At 47.4% G+C, this 16,188-nt stretch overlaps 1 protein-coding gene across 7 annotated transcripts in view; it reads right to left on the minus strand.

Moving 5' to 3' along the window:
• The window catches only part of patj (PATJ crumbs cell polarity complex component), an 85,368-nt gene that overhangs the window by 61,237 nt on the left and 7,943 nt on the right, over positions 1-16,188 (minus strand). For all 7 annotated transcript variants that reach the window (XM_086283855.1, XM_086283854.1, XM_086283857.1 and 4 more), the window contains exons 7-17: positions 10,045-10,173; positions 9,530-9,790; positions 9,301-9,403; positions 8,961-9,049; positions 7,812-7,941; positions 5,840-5,962; positions 3,441-3,496; positions 3,167-3,358; positions 2,831-3,031; positions 2,614-2,682; positions 1,617-1,808 (exon numbers count right to left, since the gene is read on the minus strand). In XM_086283855.1, the coding sequence (XP_086139981.1) occupies positions 1,617-1,808; positions 2,614-2,682; positions 2,831-3,031; positions 3,167-3,358; positions 3,441-3,496; positions 5,840-5,962; positions 7,812-7,941; positions 8,961-9,049; positions 9,301-9,403; positions 9,530-9,790; positions 10,045-10,173 (1,545 nt within the window). The remainder of the gene's footprint in view (positions 1-1,616; positions 1,809-2,613; positions 2,683-2,830; positions 3,032-3,166; positions 3,359-3,440; positions 3,497-5,839; positions 5,963-7,811; positions 7,942-8,960; positions 9,050-9,300; positions 9,404-9,529; positions 9,791-10,044; positions 10,174-16,188) is intronic.

Below are 16,188 nucleotides of genomic sequence, written 5' to 3' on the forward strand. Positions count from 1 at the left end.
ATTTTGTTAAATATGATGCAGGTCAGATTGACTCTAAGGCAGAGGCTTCGCTCTTACTGCCGATGATTTTAAATCATATTAAAGTCAAACAGGAGAGAAACCGAAGTAACACGATGAGTCTGAGACTTCGTCATCAGGTCCTGAAAGCCCTGGCTGGACTCCGTCCTATGGACCTACAAGCTTTGTGACCCTGAGGAGAACCAGAGGCAGCCCAGAGCACAACGAGGACACGTAACAGAGATGTGATCAGGCATGAACAAAAGGACCTCTTAGGCCATCATTTTGCTTTTAAACCATCAGACTGTTTTACAGGCACGTCATTACAGTTTGTGCTCTACAACAAATTCACTGGAGAAATCCTTGGTGATGCACAAAAACATTTTCCTCCACGACTTCAAGCACTTTCACAATTTTGGGACCACAAAGCATGCTCAGCAGCCTCCTGCTCAGCCTGTAGAGCTGCTGGAATCCAGACCAAATTCTAATCTCAGTTTTCCAACAGCGAAGCGGTTACGTTCATCGTTTTACAGCAAAGACAGTGTGGAAGTTTCACTCTGCACAAACGCTGCAGCAGGAATAACGGCAACGAAACGTTGCAAACATCTGCAGGACGAGGGCCAACAAGAGCCAGAAACACGAGCGGATCTCTCACACACACACACACACACACACACACACACACACACACACACACACACACACACACACACACACACACACACCTCTCTCTCTCTCCTAGGCAGATCCTGTGTCTGCAGGCTGACATGATGTGGACCAACTGGGAGTTATGCTGGAGCTCGCTCCACCACCTCAGCTGGGTCTGACAGAGGAGGAGGAGGAGGGGGCTGAGGTCTTAGAGGTGAAGCTGCGCCTAAAGATAAAGCACTGAAGCAGGTTTGGAGAAGATAAAGACAGCAGACACACCAGAGTTTCCCAAATTTACTCCAGAGACAGCGATGAATCTAAAACCTCTGAGATGAGATTCACTTTAAAACATTTCAGCTTCGCTCCGTTTACGCTGTCCTGTGAGGAGATGGGAAACACATGAGTACCAGTGGCACCTTCCTGTAAGACAGCTGTTTGTCTGGACTCGGAGCTGCCTGAGCTCTGGGGTTTTCCTTCCATCCTAGAATTTTTGAAGTGTCAAGGTACCCTTGTCCACCTGAGGCTCTGAGATTCCGCAGGTGTACCTCACCCGACCTGTCCGACCTCAGTCCAGCATGTGTCCAGATACTTCGGAGGTGTTATCAAAATTCCTTTAAATTGGTCACATGCCCCTTAAACAACGTTTTCAGTGAGACGTTGACATGGTTCACAGCCACAGAGCAAAATTAAAGATGGAAGCTGGTTCTGGACACCACTTTCAGAATTGCTAACGTTACCGCCGGCTTCACACAAACAGCTGCAGTCTACCAGTGCGACGTGAAACTAGAAACGAGCAGAGCAAAACGTGAGGAAATGCTAGCAGCTGGACGGTAGCAAAACCTGCCGTCCAGCTAAAGAAAGTCGGATGTGCACACAGACACCTGTTAGGTGAAACCTTTTCAGACTTTGGGAGGCCAGTCTGACGTGGTCTCCTGGGCCGTACGATCGGCTGTCAGAGCTGCCACTCTTACCTGGTAGTCAAGGATGCTGAAGCCGAGGCCTTTGTCTCGCTCTTTCTGCAGCTCCAACACCTGAATGTCCGAAGACCACAGAGCAAGCTCTCCGTCCTCATCCTCCTCATCTCCCTCCTCTTCTTCTTCCTCATCCTGGGTGTAGTGGGTCTGCTCCTCCCTCAGCACCACCTCTACAGGTGAGACCTGCTCCTGACACAGAAACATTTAAACGGCAGTTAAAGCGCGCTCAGCGAGGACATGTTTCAGGACATTCACACGTAATAAGTGATAAATGGGCTGGTCCTTAAAGACCTCCAACTCTACCCGAGCACTCAAAGTGCTTTGTGCAACACTCTCCGTTCACCAGTTCACATTCACACACATGGATGCGCCCAAGGACACGTTAGACCTGCTCTGCCTCCTGACCCATAAACCTGAGCAGGAAAGGTCAACGAGCCCGGCACTGAGGAGGTCTGTCCTAAAGTAAACTTCATATTCTCCGAGCGATCGCTCTGCGTGATCAGCAGTTTAGGAAGCTAACGCTGCTAGCTCAGGTATTAGAGGCCGGGTGCTTGATTGTTTCATTGAACACTTCCTGTCATGGAGAAGTGTTTTAAGAAATGTTCAGGAATGAACTCAGGATGGAGCTGTCTGGGTTTAATTCATACTCTACAGAGTGACAGCAGGAAGTGAACCTGTCCATATAACAAATACACTGCACCAGGGTTCGTGATCCTTCTTGCAACCCTCCTCTTCAGGAGGTAGAGAAGGAAGGTTGGCAATTCGATCCCTGGCTGCTTTGCTCTGCATGCCAGACATCCTTGGACAAGATATCAACTCCAAGTTGCTCTCTGATGCATCCATCACTTAAGCACTTAAGCATACAAAAAGTGTGTGTGTGCGTGGACGGTAGAATGAATCATTTTGAGTGCTTAAGCAGAGTAGAAAAGCGCTGTAAGAACAACCAGTCCATTTATCATTTGTGTGTGTGCGTGTGTGTGGTTGCAGAGGTTACCTGTCTGCCACTGCTATCATCTCTCAGGAGCGTCTGACTGCAGAGCATCGATGACAGCTTCATCTCGATCTGACAGACAGCACACGGTTATTCTCAGAGCTCCAGCAGCATTTCAAACCAAACAATGATGCTTTTCATCTTTACGATCATAACTGCTTATAAAGTAGTTGTTACTACAAATGCCATCCCACGGCACCATAAACAGCCCTGTTCTCACCTCCTCCACACCCCGCTGCGACTGTCTGGCTGGTCCTGCTTTCGGTTGTAGTCGTAGTACTGGTTCTGGTTCAGATTCGGATTCTGGTTCTAGGTCGGCGATCGGGTGTCGGCAGCAGACCAGAGTGAACGGAGGAGGCACCTCTTTGAGGAACGACACCACTTCTCTGCGAGACTTTCCGTACAGCTGAACGTCGTTCACCTACACAAGAACAAAACATGATTACATCTCACAGTCACACAGCTGCAGTTTGTCTGATGTCCAGCAGAGGGCGACTTTGATGGTACGGTCTGTGAGACAATGAAGCTGACGATGACTTTCAGCTTGTAATCTTACCTCCAGCAGCTCGTCTTCAGGTCTCAGGACTCCGTGTCTGTCGACGGGGCCTCCGGGCGCCACCGACGAGATGTAGTGATGACCATCAAAGGAGTCCAACTCGACCCCAAGACGCAGAGTGTGGACAGGCAGCAGCTTCGATGACTTCTGCAGCTCTTCATCGTCTTCGATCACGGGATCCAAATTCACCATCTGATAAAACACACACACTGACTGAGTCCTGGATCTCAGCAACACTGTGAAGCTTTTAATAATTTTGAATGTCTTGTCTCACCAGGACTTGATAATTCGGTCCAAGAGCCTGCTCCCACTTAGCCCTTAGTTCTGCCTCTGTTGACACACACACACACACACACACACACACACACACACACACACACACACACACACACACACACACACACACACACACACACACACACACACACACACACACACACACACACACACTTAAAACAACAGTTTTCTCATCAGCTTCAAAAAGTGTTAAAGTGCTGCAAACAAATAGTATAGTGTGAGAGTACTGTAGCACTTGGGCAGAAGAACACTGTGATAGTTTCACTGAGATGGTCAGAGCTCAGTGGACCACTGAGAGAGAATCGCTCTGTTCGAACAGACTGTTTAGACTCCTCTATCAGCTGATGCAGAGGTCGTCCAGTGACGACCTGGGGCAAATGGATGTGGGTGGCTATTGACTCCAGACCACCTTCTGACACAGGAAGTCTTTACCACATCATAGCACAGTAGCTCTGATCATTTAAGTCATATGGATGGATGGCTGGATGAATGAGGGATGGATGGAAGAATGGGCAGAAGAAGGGATGAATGGATGGATGGCTGGATTAACAGGGGATAGATGGATTGATGTGTTGATGGGCTGATGGATGGATGGGTGTGTGGATGGATGGATGAATAGGCAGATGGATGGGCTGGAGGATGGATGGAAGAATGGGCAGATGAAGGGACGAATGGACAGATTGAGAGATGGCTGGATGAATTGGAAGATAGGTGGATGGATGGGTGGACGGACAGATGAGTAAATGGGCGAATGAATGGGCAGGTGACCTGACATGAGCGTGACCCTTGCACTGACCATGTGCGAGCCGGTCATGTGTGACTGTTCATGGATACGCTGAGCCGGCTTGTTGTGCAGCTCATTGGAATTCAACGCGTAAATAAAGTGTAAAGTAAGCAGCTGAGCGTCATACAGCGGTGACAGTCGCAGCAGATTACAGAGTGCCGGCACCTAATTTCTGGGAGGACGGTGCCGCTGCTGAGCTGCACAAAAACACCTCCATGTTCCCACCAATCCGTTCGCATGTCAAAGCGCTCTGAGGCAGCTCTGGCAGCCCTACAACAACAGCCTCTGATTAAATTAGCATTGCTAACCCCGGCCTTCACACAGCAATTAATCTGCAGCGTTTGGCTGAATAAACGGGGCAATACATCGCTGCGAGGCTGTCAGACAGCTTGGACACTTTACATCTGTCGGCCGGGAGCAGCCAAGCGGCGTGCTAAGTGTTAGCGTGGCGTTTTGGCCACTTAGCAAAGCTAATGAGGAATAAAAAGAGAGGAAATAATTCAGTGTGGAGAGCCGTTAGAGGCCTGCATCACACATCTTTAGAGGCTTTCAGAGAGAAGGCTTTTAACTGCCTGATCAGCATCATTAAACACACTTACCTCTTATTTATTCATAATAAATATCAAGTATTAAAGACGTCATCTGTCTGCGATAATGAAGAAAGGAGCTGATCTGAGGTTTTCAGTTACACAGATAACAATTCCAACACAATCCTGTTTTTTACAGCGTTTCAGTGACTTTGCCTGAAGCAGAAGTAGACTCTAAACACACCTGTATGCTGTGCTTAGAGTTTAAAGAAACGTGGACTGATGCCTGCATCTGTGTACGAGAGAAGAAGAAGAACAGCAGTGGGCTTTCTTGTGACACCACAGAGGAGGAGGAACTTGTGGATGACGTATGTGGGCAGCTGACGATGAATGAACCTTTATTTATAAGCGTGTGATCCAAAGAGGAGGGTAGCGCCCAGAGAAAAATCAGAGAAATCTAGACTTCCTGTAACTCCTGAAACGAGAATCTGTTATCAGGTTTAAGATAGCAGGTGTGGTTTGGAGGGAGGAAGTGTTCCCGTCGGCTGCTACGGGCGTATATTTCTTGAGGTAGGCGCTATATAGCAGGAGATGAAGCTTTGTCCGAGTGTGCACCATCAGAACCTTTCACACGCAGGTCTCAGATTTGAGCAGATAATAAGTCCATGCTGAGGCGCCTCGGTTCAGATCGAACTGAACCACACTGCCATTCCTTTCTGGATCTTTGATCCACCCAAAGCCACGGAACATGCAAACAGACGTGAAGTGTTAATAAAATCAATCTCCACCTGGAGGAAGGTGATGATGATGTAGGTCTGTCAGGCAAAGGTCGTCTAACATTAAATCTGTTTTTCTGCACTTTCACCTCCATCATTCCTTTCTTCAGCTTTCATTATCAATTTCTTGCACTTTCATCAAGAAACCCCTAGGGTCTTCAAGCCCCCCGGTTTTTTTGGGTCTTTAGTCCTGACAGACCGGAGACATTTGTCCCTGAAGACCACATAGATCTGCTGCTTCATGATTGAATGACAAGCACAACCGTGTGTATGTGTGTGTGTCTCTCACCCCTGTTTAGCTGTGCTGAGTTTAGGTCTGTTGATTCCTGCTTCAACATCGTGGATCCAAACCCAGACAAGTGAGCTTTGACCTCCGATGACCTGAGAGAAACTCGAGAAGGCTCTCTCTCCACTGACAGACACACACGCACACACACGCACGCACGCACGCACGCACGCACACACACAAACACGCACGCACGCACGCGCACGCACACACACACGAAGTAAGAATTTGTTATTTTAGGACAAAGATGTGACTGATGTCACTGATAAACATGAGATTTTAGGAGCACTGACAGCACTGAGCTGGTACCAGCGTGGCTGAGAGAGGCCTCAATAAGGACTGTGGATCAGGTCTGGGGGTGGGTGTCTATTGACGGCACAGAAGCATCAACCAATCACAGAACTGAAGCTGAGGCCCCAGCAGTGAGTCAGTCCCCATAGATCCCCATTTTTAAACATCACAGCACAAATAAACATGTTTACAGTGTGATAAAAAAAACTGTTTGATCATTGTGGATAATTTAAGGTTTAAGGTCGTGGCCTCTCTGATAGGTGGATGGAGTAAATGAATAAATCCATCCATCCATTTGCTTCCACTTATCCTTTTCAGGGTTGCGGGGGGTGCTGGAGCCTATCCCAACTGTCATAGGGCAAGGGGCGGGGTACACCCTGGACAGATCACCAGTCTGTCAAAGGGCTAACACATAGAGACAGACAACCATTCACACTCACATTCACACCTATGGGCAATTTGGATTAATCAATTAACCTATCTCCACAAGCTGCATGTCTTTGGACGGTGGGAGGAAGCCGGAGTACCCGGAGGGAACCCATGCAAACATGGGGAGAACATGCAAACTCCACACAGAAAGACGCCAGCCGGATGGTGGAATTGAATTCAGGACCTTTTTGCTGTGCAGCAACAGTGCTAACCACCATGCTGCCCCTAAATGAATAAATGTGCCGTTTAATAGAATTTTGTATTTATCTGAAAGTCTTTCAGAGTTTTGTTGTCTGTAATTTATTCATCGAATCTCTGTGGGATGCTGACAGTGGTCCTATAAGTCCATCTATCTAAACACAGAGCAGATCACCCAGGAGCCCTCAGCTCACTCTGACCTTTGACCTCCTGACTGATGAGTATTTATTTAAGCTCACTTTCCCGTCGGACTCTCTTCATAACTCAGAGCAGATAAGAGAGCCATAGAAACAACCAGATTATAACGAGTTAAAACCTGAGCCGATTTCCTCCTCTGTGCTTCCTCGGTAATGAAATGAAAAGACGTCTGGAGGAGATAAGAGCCTCGCACTCCTCCTCTTTTTTAAAAAAATCACCTGCTTCTCTCCGACCTGGAGGCTGACCAGTGCGGGCCGCTGGCCGACCGCAAGACAAAAAAATGACCCAGAAGCGGGCAAATTAATCTCTGTGGACGGCGTGAAGGACAAATCGCAGCCTCCTGCAGCAGAGTTTGGGGAAATTACACCGAGTTGTAAACAAATTTGTCATCTTAATCTGGGTGAGAGGATAGAGGCATAGGAGGGAGGAAGAAAAGCTGCGATAAGTTTAGCACAGAGTTAACTTCTCCCGCTGGAGCACATTACTGTTTCAGCACCATGCAGTCAGAGCTGTGTCCAGCCCCGCACACATCCCGGTGACGTCAAAAGTCAGTTTATCGTTCTCACAGAAGCGTACTCGGGCTTCAATTTCCGCCTCCTCGTTGTGTGCCGAGTCAGCGTGATCTGCAGGCCGGTGTCTAACGGGACGCTGTCGCCGGCTCTGTGCACAGTCAAGGTGCTCATTTAAGGACTCTGTGGGTCCCCTGACCTACACCCTCCCACAGAATCAGACAACCACTGTGACGCACACAGACTTAACCAGAGTGCGGTCAAAGTACTGACGCCATCATTTAATCGCACAGGACAGTACTCAGGAAACACAGACTGGCAGACAAAACTGGATTAAAACATTTATCTACCTTTATCCAACGATCTCTCCAGAGCTCTGACTTTCTTCCTGACCAGAGTGAGAATGACAGTCTGACCCGTCTGCTTCATCACCTCCTGAACCTCCTGGTTGGTCAGACCGTGCAGACTGACGCCGTCCAGCTGTGACAGACAGACAGAGGAGGAGAAAGAACAAGATAACATGAGTGCAACCGACCAAACCGAAGCCGATCCAGACCACATTCAAGAATCAGCTGAAATGATGGGGAACCAGGGAAGTGGCAGACGGCTCAAACAATGAAAGATTTTTGATTTTTATTAGCCTGAATGTGCCTCAGTTTTTCTGCAGAAGCCTCCAGAACCACTTTCCTCAGAGGAGCTGTGCAACTTCAACAATTACAACCTTTTATAGCATCACATAACTAATCAATAACCAGCCACCATATGCGGCATGGCAGGAAACTTATCCGGCAAACATTTACTCAAGGTCATGTTTTACTTTGGCTCACGCTTCATCCGTGCAAGAATCCATCCATGCACACCTGCCCCCTGAAGCCCAAACAAGAAGGAGCTCATTCCTGCTGCTCGTATCCTCAGCTTCATTCTTTCCGTGTGGATGCGGCGCTCACAGCCATGGATGAGTGCACGAATGTAGACCACCCAGTAAATCAACAGCTTCACCTATACGCCCAGCATTCATCTCCACAACATCACCATCACTGCTGACACCACCAGTCTGTCATTCTCCTCCCCCACCTCCCCTCATTCTTCAACAAGACCCAGTGACCCTTCAGTTTTCTATGTACTTACCAAAAACATTCATGTCTGACGAGAACAGACGCTCGTTGAGTGCTAAATCTAAGCACTCGTCTTTTTCAAACTCTTCTTAGAACTAAGCGTGCAATCTAAATACTTAAACTCCCCGACCCACAGCAAGTTGGGAGTCACAAACAGAGACCCCAAGCTGAGACCGCCAAACCCGATACCTCCCACAAACTCTGTCTTTAAAGATCAAGAACAGAAATGGTTCAAAATCCAACACGTGCCCAACATGAATAACTGACTGCTGGCAAAGCAAACCAAGCGCTCACTGTGGTCAGAAACCCATCCTCCTGAAGCACCCCCACAGCACAGCAGAACACAAACCGGGTTCACTTATAATAAAACAGTAGCTTTCTTACAGCGATCAGTCGGTCTTGGACTTGGATGTTCCCACTCTGATCCGCTGCGCTGCCGGGAACCACGTGTTTGACAAACACACCGACTGCATCTGAATGGAGTGAGAGACAAACAGAGAGAGAGAGAGTTAGTGCTATTACCTCACAGCAGGAAAGTCCTGGATTCAAATCCACCACAAATATTCACACACAAACAACTGAAAGAAGATTTCATAGTAAAAGTTTTGAAAGTTTCAGTTGGTCTAGACTTGGACTGAAGGCTGACGGTCAGAGAGCCTCATGTGACAGAGCTCCGTGTGATGTGTGACGTCCTTCTGGGACAGCACAGTGATTTCTCTCTCACCTTGGCTGGTCAGAGGGTTGTAGCCGACGATGGAGATGCCGAGGCTCTGTCCTTCCATCTTGGAGAGAGTAACCTCATGGATCTCGTATCCTTCCAGATTGGGCTGAAACCAAACACACACGCACACACACACACACACACACACACACACACACACACACACACACACAGTGAGCTTACATGTTTTGGCTCAGAGTCACCATGTGCTTGTAAGTTCGTATGAACTCACCGCCTTGCTGAAACGGCGCTGGGGCGGGTTCTGGGGAGGCAGCTTGGGGGTTTGGGGTGGTAAAGAGGAAACGGGGGCAGAGACAGGAGGTGGTGGGGGAGGAGGTGCTGCTGCTTGTTGACCTTGGGGGTCTCTGGCGATGAGCATGTTCACGCGGCTCCCGCACCCCTGCAGCACCTGGACTACCTGGTCGCTGGTGAGGCCGCTGGTAGGTGTTGCCCCGATTCGAAGGATGTGGTCACCTGTGCGGAGGCGCCCATCCTGATTGGTGGAAAGCACACAGATGAGATCAACACACCCCAGTATTCGGTCTACTCTGGGGTAAAACTGGTCGTAAACATAAGCTTCAGCGCTCTGACATTTCTCGCCGTTGGGATTTAACGCTCATGAGAGCACGCAGTGTGATTACACACAGACTCCCAGAACATGAGGCTGAAGACCAGCTCTGAGCTTTAACAATCCCAGTGATTCTCTTCACACAGATGTATTTCTTATATTTTAAAGTCTAAACTCACCCTGTCGGCCACACCGTTTCGTATCAGCGTCCTGACCACCACTCCGGACGTCTTCCCGCCCACGATGCCGAAACCAAGACCAGATCCATCATTGACCAGCTCGATCTCCTCCACGTGGTCCCACTGATCCTGCAGCACAGACACGGGGTTACTGAGCGGAGCACAGAAAGTTCAGCGAGATCCTCAGAACCAGAACCAGTCAGCAGACAAAGCTAAAGCATCAATATACACGAGTCCTGCTTTAAACTTTATTTAACTAGAAGCTCTAGTGTATCAAAGCTTCTTTTACAAACAAATCAAAAAGACCAGATCAAATTAATAATCAGTGAAAAAAGAGAATGTTTTTACTGTGTTTACTTTCTACTCAAACTACATTTATAAATAAAGATTATTATTTTAGACTGTGCACATTTTTCTTCCGCCCTCTTTGAACTGCAGGTTTTACTTTGCCATCACAAGACTTTTCCACTGGTTCCAGATCTAGAAGAGGTTCCTGGTTCATGATCTAGAAGTGGTTCCCCGCCCTGCCAGAATAAACACTGGTGTTGACATGCACAGCAACATTTTGTCAGTGACAGACTGACTCTGTGGCAATGTGGGTGGATCCCGTCGGGCACAGAGGACCCACATCACACGCTGATGTTAACATTTATGTGTTCTGCCTAAAGAGAGGAGAGCCATATTTCTGTTCAAGTTTAATGTTACAGTAAAAAGAAAACCATGTTCTCATTGCAGCTTGTTGATCAAAGTTATACCATGAGTGCTGTGCTCCTCCAGCTCGTCCACACCAAACGTCTACGGTTCATCTTTTGCTCGTCGTCCATCAGCTGGTAGTTTTTCAGGAATTTCAGTGACAGCTGAAAATAAAACTGCAGCCCTGAGTTAACAGATGTCATTCTTCTGAAGCTGCAGTGCGGGCAGAGCGATTTGACCCGATCAGCCCTCTCAAAGCTGCAGCTGCATCTTTTAAAAGCAGCTCCGTGAGTTTATCTTCATGTTTCTCAGTCTGCAGCCAAGCCGCCGCCTGGTTATCTGTCCCAAGGTGAAAGGTCATTAGAGTGAAGCAGGTAATTACCAGCTGAGAGCACTTCCTCCTGCCTGATAGCAGCTACTGATCAATGAGAGGCTGCAGAGGCTGCTGCTAACACGCACGGGCAGCATTTATGAAGTGGCTGCACTCTTATTACAGTTTCCATCTGATAGACGAGGCCTTCCTCAGTATAATGAAACCGACCTCCTCCTCCTCAGCTGGTCCCAGGACGCTGGAGATAAAGCTCGATGTGTTGGACGCTCTGTGTTCAGGAGACGATGTGGTTTTAATGAAGCTCTCTTATGTTCCTCACAGCATTCCTCCACCCTTAGACCTTTTTCTGCACCTTTTAGTTATAATGAGACATCCTGATGCTTTGAGGTACCTCAGTGTTTCAACCCCATCTGATGAGACGTGACAGCCGGCATCAGACTGAGCTTCTCAGGTTCCCACTGACTGTCAAACATCTCCAACCTTTCTGGACCCCTGATGCCGCCTCCTCCTGGGCACTGAGCAGGGTGTGGTAAAGTTAGTTTAACCCTGATGCAGAGGACCTGCTGCACACTCTGAGAGGAGCAGAAACACCTTCACTTTTACCTGAGAGCCTGACGGTTTCAGGGCCTCTGTGCTCACAGCAAACACTGATCTGATTTAAGCGTCTCTCTCATCTCTGCTGCACTCTGGCTGAAGTTAAGTGATAAATAAAAACTATTAAAAGCCTCCTCCTCACTCTGCTCTCACACGGTTACTGAGCTGAGTACAGGAGGACGTTAAAACGTGTGCGAACTCTGACATTTAAATAAGCCGAGAAGATTTCAGGAAGAAAAACGAGGTGTCGGACCGAGTGGGGCCGGACTGTTAATGCGAGGCGCGGAGCACAGGTTAGCCCGAGCTGTAATCACTCTGCTCCGCTCTATTGTCGGGTCATTATCACGCAGAATTACACTGTCCCCCTTGTTTGGTACCCTCCTCCTCACGCTTTGCTGGATCCGAGCCATGCTGAGGGCCTCGGATGCCCGCTTTTGTTTTATTCATGTGCTGCTTCTATTGAGGTCACGTTTAATGGAGCTGTGGGCATAAAAACACAGCGCTGCACTGGGCTTTAAGGCCGTTCTCCTGGCCCGGCTAACCATCAGTTAGTGAGCTCTGCTGGGCAGCTTCAGGTGTCTCTGACCTGCCATCACAGGCGACGTGCTGCACTGGCGTCAAAACTCATTTCTGCTGGAATCCGTCCGCCACCGCCAGGAAATTCTGCACTATAAAGCCTGCCATAAAGAACGCCATAAATCAGCCAGTCACGCAGCTTTTACTGCTTCTGTCTATTTAGTGAGTATTATCCCACCATCGATTAGGACGCCGTGACGGCGAACGCACTCAGGAGTTCAGTGGTAATTTATGGCTGTGCTAAAACTGTTGAAAAGCAGAAAGCACAGGGATAAAAAAAAAATAACAGATTGTGCAGTTAAAGAAACCTGGAAGGGCCTTTAAGACTGGCCGAGCCTAACTTCAGCAGAAGTTACCCACAGGAAGTTGCTAAACTTCTCTGGGAACTCTCTGGGCTTCACCATCAAAAGAGAGAAAAACTGATCTGTGGAGCAGTGAGGCGTTGGCTGCCGGCAAAATACAACAATCACCATGACCCTCCGTCACATCCACACACCGGGTTTTGCTGGCAGGTGAGACTCACACCTTAAGACCAGACCTGGGTGATCTCGTGGAAAAAAACACAACTGCTCTCCGGTGCTAGTTATCCTGGTTTGTTCCCGAATGAATGAATCTGAGCCAGCTCTCACTTCATGTTTCTAATGCACAGCTGCTCCTCCGGCAACACAATAATCCCTGAACACACTCACTGATCATTATCGAAGCCACTCCTCTGTCCTGTGTCTAGCACGGATGGACAGATGAGGAGTTCTGATTCTGGACAAACGGATGACTCTCTCCATTCCTGCAGCTGAACCTATTCCAGGGAACTTTATGAGCTCTTCTGGCTCCAGGAGCAGATCAGTGCGTAGCTTTGAGCCTGAGCTAACGTTCAGTCTGCTGTACTGGAGCAGATCACACAGAGAAATCCTGACAGGCGAGGACACTGCAGCCAGAGGTGCTCTAGTGTAGCGGTCCCCAACCTTTTTTGCACCACAGACCAGTTTATGCCCGACAATATTTTCATGGACCGGCCTTTAAGGTGTCGCGGATAAATACAACAAAATAAAACTAGTACCGGTACCGAAAAAATAAGATTTATTCATAACACACGTGAAAAGACCCAGGAAAACCGAGTTAACGATAAAAACTATAACAAAATAACGCTGAAAACTAGGGCTGAACGATATATCGCATTTGCGATAATATCGCGACATGATCAAGTGCAATTTTCTAACCGCAAAGGCTGCGATTATACTCTGGACATGTCCAAATTCATGGGCTGCATCCTCCTGAGGCCGCATTTGTAGACCGATTACGTCACAGCGACGTGCCGAAGGCTGTCCAAATTACTACCATATCCCAGAATTCATAGCGCGGCCCAGCCAAACTCCCGTTTCCAGCAATGGCGGCCGCTACTAAGTTTTAAAATTACTCATACTAATCTTTCTGGGTCACAAAATAAACTTTTAACATATTTTCAGGCGAGAAAGTAGTTGTGTAAACATCAAATATCTGCTCGGTTTATCAAGATATCCCATATTTGCAAAAGTGCTTCGACGTTTTCAGAGGCGTCTGCTACCCACCAGCTCGACAGCTAGCCGGGAGCTCGAGGGTTACTGATGCGGCCGAGAACGGCACAACTCCCGGCACATCATTTTCAGATCACCGCGGAGTTTCGCTGCTCGGGTTAAACGTAATATATAAGTCACTTAGACAACCTAAAAATGTTATTGTTGGGCTTTTTTCAGTGTTTTGTTTGTTCGTGAGTAAATCGGTTTGGCTGAGATTAAAGTTATTAGATTAGATAAAATAAAACTTTATTAATCCCCCGGGTGGGTTCCTCCTTGGTTTTCACACAGCTGACTAAACGTCAAACAGAAAACTTATTAAACAGAAGTATGAGACAGTCGAGAATTTACACCAGTGTCTGGTTATATTTTAGATAGCAAGAAGCAGACGGCCGAGTTTATTAAACTCCACCGAGACAGCGGTGACGCTAATCAGAACTAGACCGTCCAATTTCACGCCTTTAAATTTTAAAGGCGTGTGTGTGTGTGTTTATACAATTGCTATTATGTTTGCACTTTATGTGTAATGTTACTGACTGCAAAGATCAGTAAGATGTGTGTATTTTTTATTTATTAGTTTTATTTATTTAATATTATTTTTTAATTGAATGACTGTCTAGTAGTTCACAGATGTCGAAAAACTGAGTGTGGTAAAGCCACTGATTTTGTTTATGTATATTTCTGCAATCTGCACATTGTACTGACTTTCATTTTAATGTTTACACCAGGGTTCCTTGTCAGCACTTTATGCTCAGATGTTTGTAAGCTAAAAATAAACTATTGTGTATGTTCAAATATACTGTTGTGAGTGAAGAAGTTAAATAAAAATGTCAGTCATCAATTCATGCATCACCTCATGTCATCATAACAGAGGTCTGTCTTCCAGGAAAGAACAGTTTAAAATTAATGTAATATAGTATTGGCCATACTATATGATGTATTGCTTGTCTTTGTTTAATAATACAGAAGACAAAGACCTTAAAAAATAATCGCATATCGCATCGCAATCGCAATATTGGGGCAAAAAAAATCGCAATTAGATTATTTTCCATAATCGTTCAGCCCTACTGAAAACTGATAAAAACCCTGAAAGCCACACATTTCACACCTGAGCCTCAACTCTCGCGGCCCGGTACCAAACGACTCACGGACCGGTACCGGTCCGAGGCCCGGGGGTTGGGGACCGCTGCTCTAGTGGACCCTAACTTCTTACAGATGGCAGACTGAGAACAACCTGAAAGGGTCATGTGATGACCCCAGATCACCCAGGTACCTGCAGGTACTGATCTGAGGCCAATTAGCTGAACATCCTAGAAAATGAATATAAAGTCTGAACAGCAACGCCTCCGCTATAGGAAGCCAGCAGTTTGAACCCTAACCCCTGCCCCCCAGTCTTCAGGAGAAGATGCAGTAAGTCGAGGGCACCTGAAGCTCCAGGTAAACGTGTGAGCTGCTCCATCACGTGACTGTGACGAAGACCTTTAAAAGACAATAAATAACAAATGAGATGTTTCTGACACTCAGACACAAAGTGCGAGGAGCCGCGAGCTTCACCCATGAAATAAATCCATCTGCAAGTGCAACGTCACCTACAGTTTGATCTCTGACCTTTTATCATGGTCCAGAGAGTAAAAAGGCAGGCATTCATAGCTGCGTCATCATCTCATTTTTCTCTGGCCCCTCCCTCCCACCTCACTGCCAATCTTCACCTCCCGCCATGTCGACATTCATCGATCGCGCCTCCACTCAGACTTAAACACATATTGTCAGGAGCGAAGCTGCAGGTGGAGCACTAACTCGATTTCCTTTCAGCTTTAAGGTCAAAAAAATCAACCGAGTCAAAGTCAGCTTGCCACAGACAGGAAGTGTCACTCCGATCCACAGGCGTGGTCCCAAAGTGACCTCCAGTTATGAGTGACAGCTCGCTGTTTGTGCACACCTGTTTGTGTGTGTCTCTTTGTGTCTGTGTATGCGTGTTTCATATGGAGCGATAAAAATCAAAAACGCTGACGTCTGGTTTTGTGTCGCCCTGATGTTGGAACATCCTCTGAGTTCGGGTTTTTTAAAGCTGCTGACATCGTTTTGGAGTAAACTGTTGATTTCACGACTTGTTTTGGAGTTTGCTTCAAACAGCTGACAGTAAAGTTTTACTGTGTGCGCAGTTCCATCTGTGCTTGTTTTACTGGATCTTATTTAAAGCGCACACCTGGATCAGAAATGCCGTCCCTTCCAGGTTTGTGGTCTCAGCATTCTGTCTGTATTGCTGCTCTGGATCGTTTAGCCAGAGAGCTTCATGGAGCAGCTTTCAGACGTCAGGATGCGAGAAACGGCGAGTCTGCAGACTCGCACATGAACAGGAGGTGTTTATATTCCTGCAGACCACGAGGTCGCGCAGTTTGC

This window comes from Aulonocara sp. 'chitande type north' Nkhata Bay, linkage group LG23 (genome assembly GCF_057382095.1).
Source record: "Aulonocara sp. 'chitande type north' Nkhata Bay isolate Kocher_YH1m ecotype deep benthic linkage group LG23, A_spYH_male_GT1.1, whole genome shotgun sequence".
Lineage (NCBI taxonomy): Eukaryota > Metazoa > Chordata > Actinopteri > Cichliformes > Cichlidae > Aulonocara > Aulonocara sp. 'chitande type north' Nkhata Bay.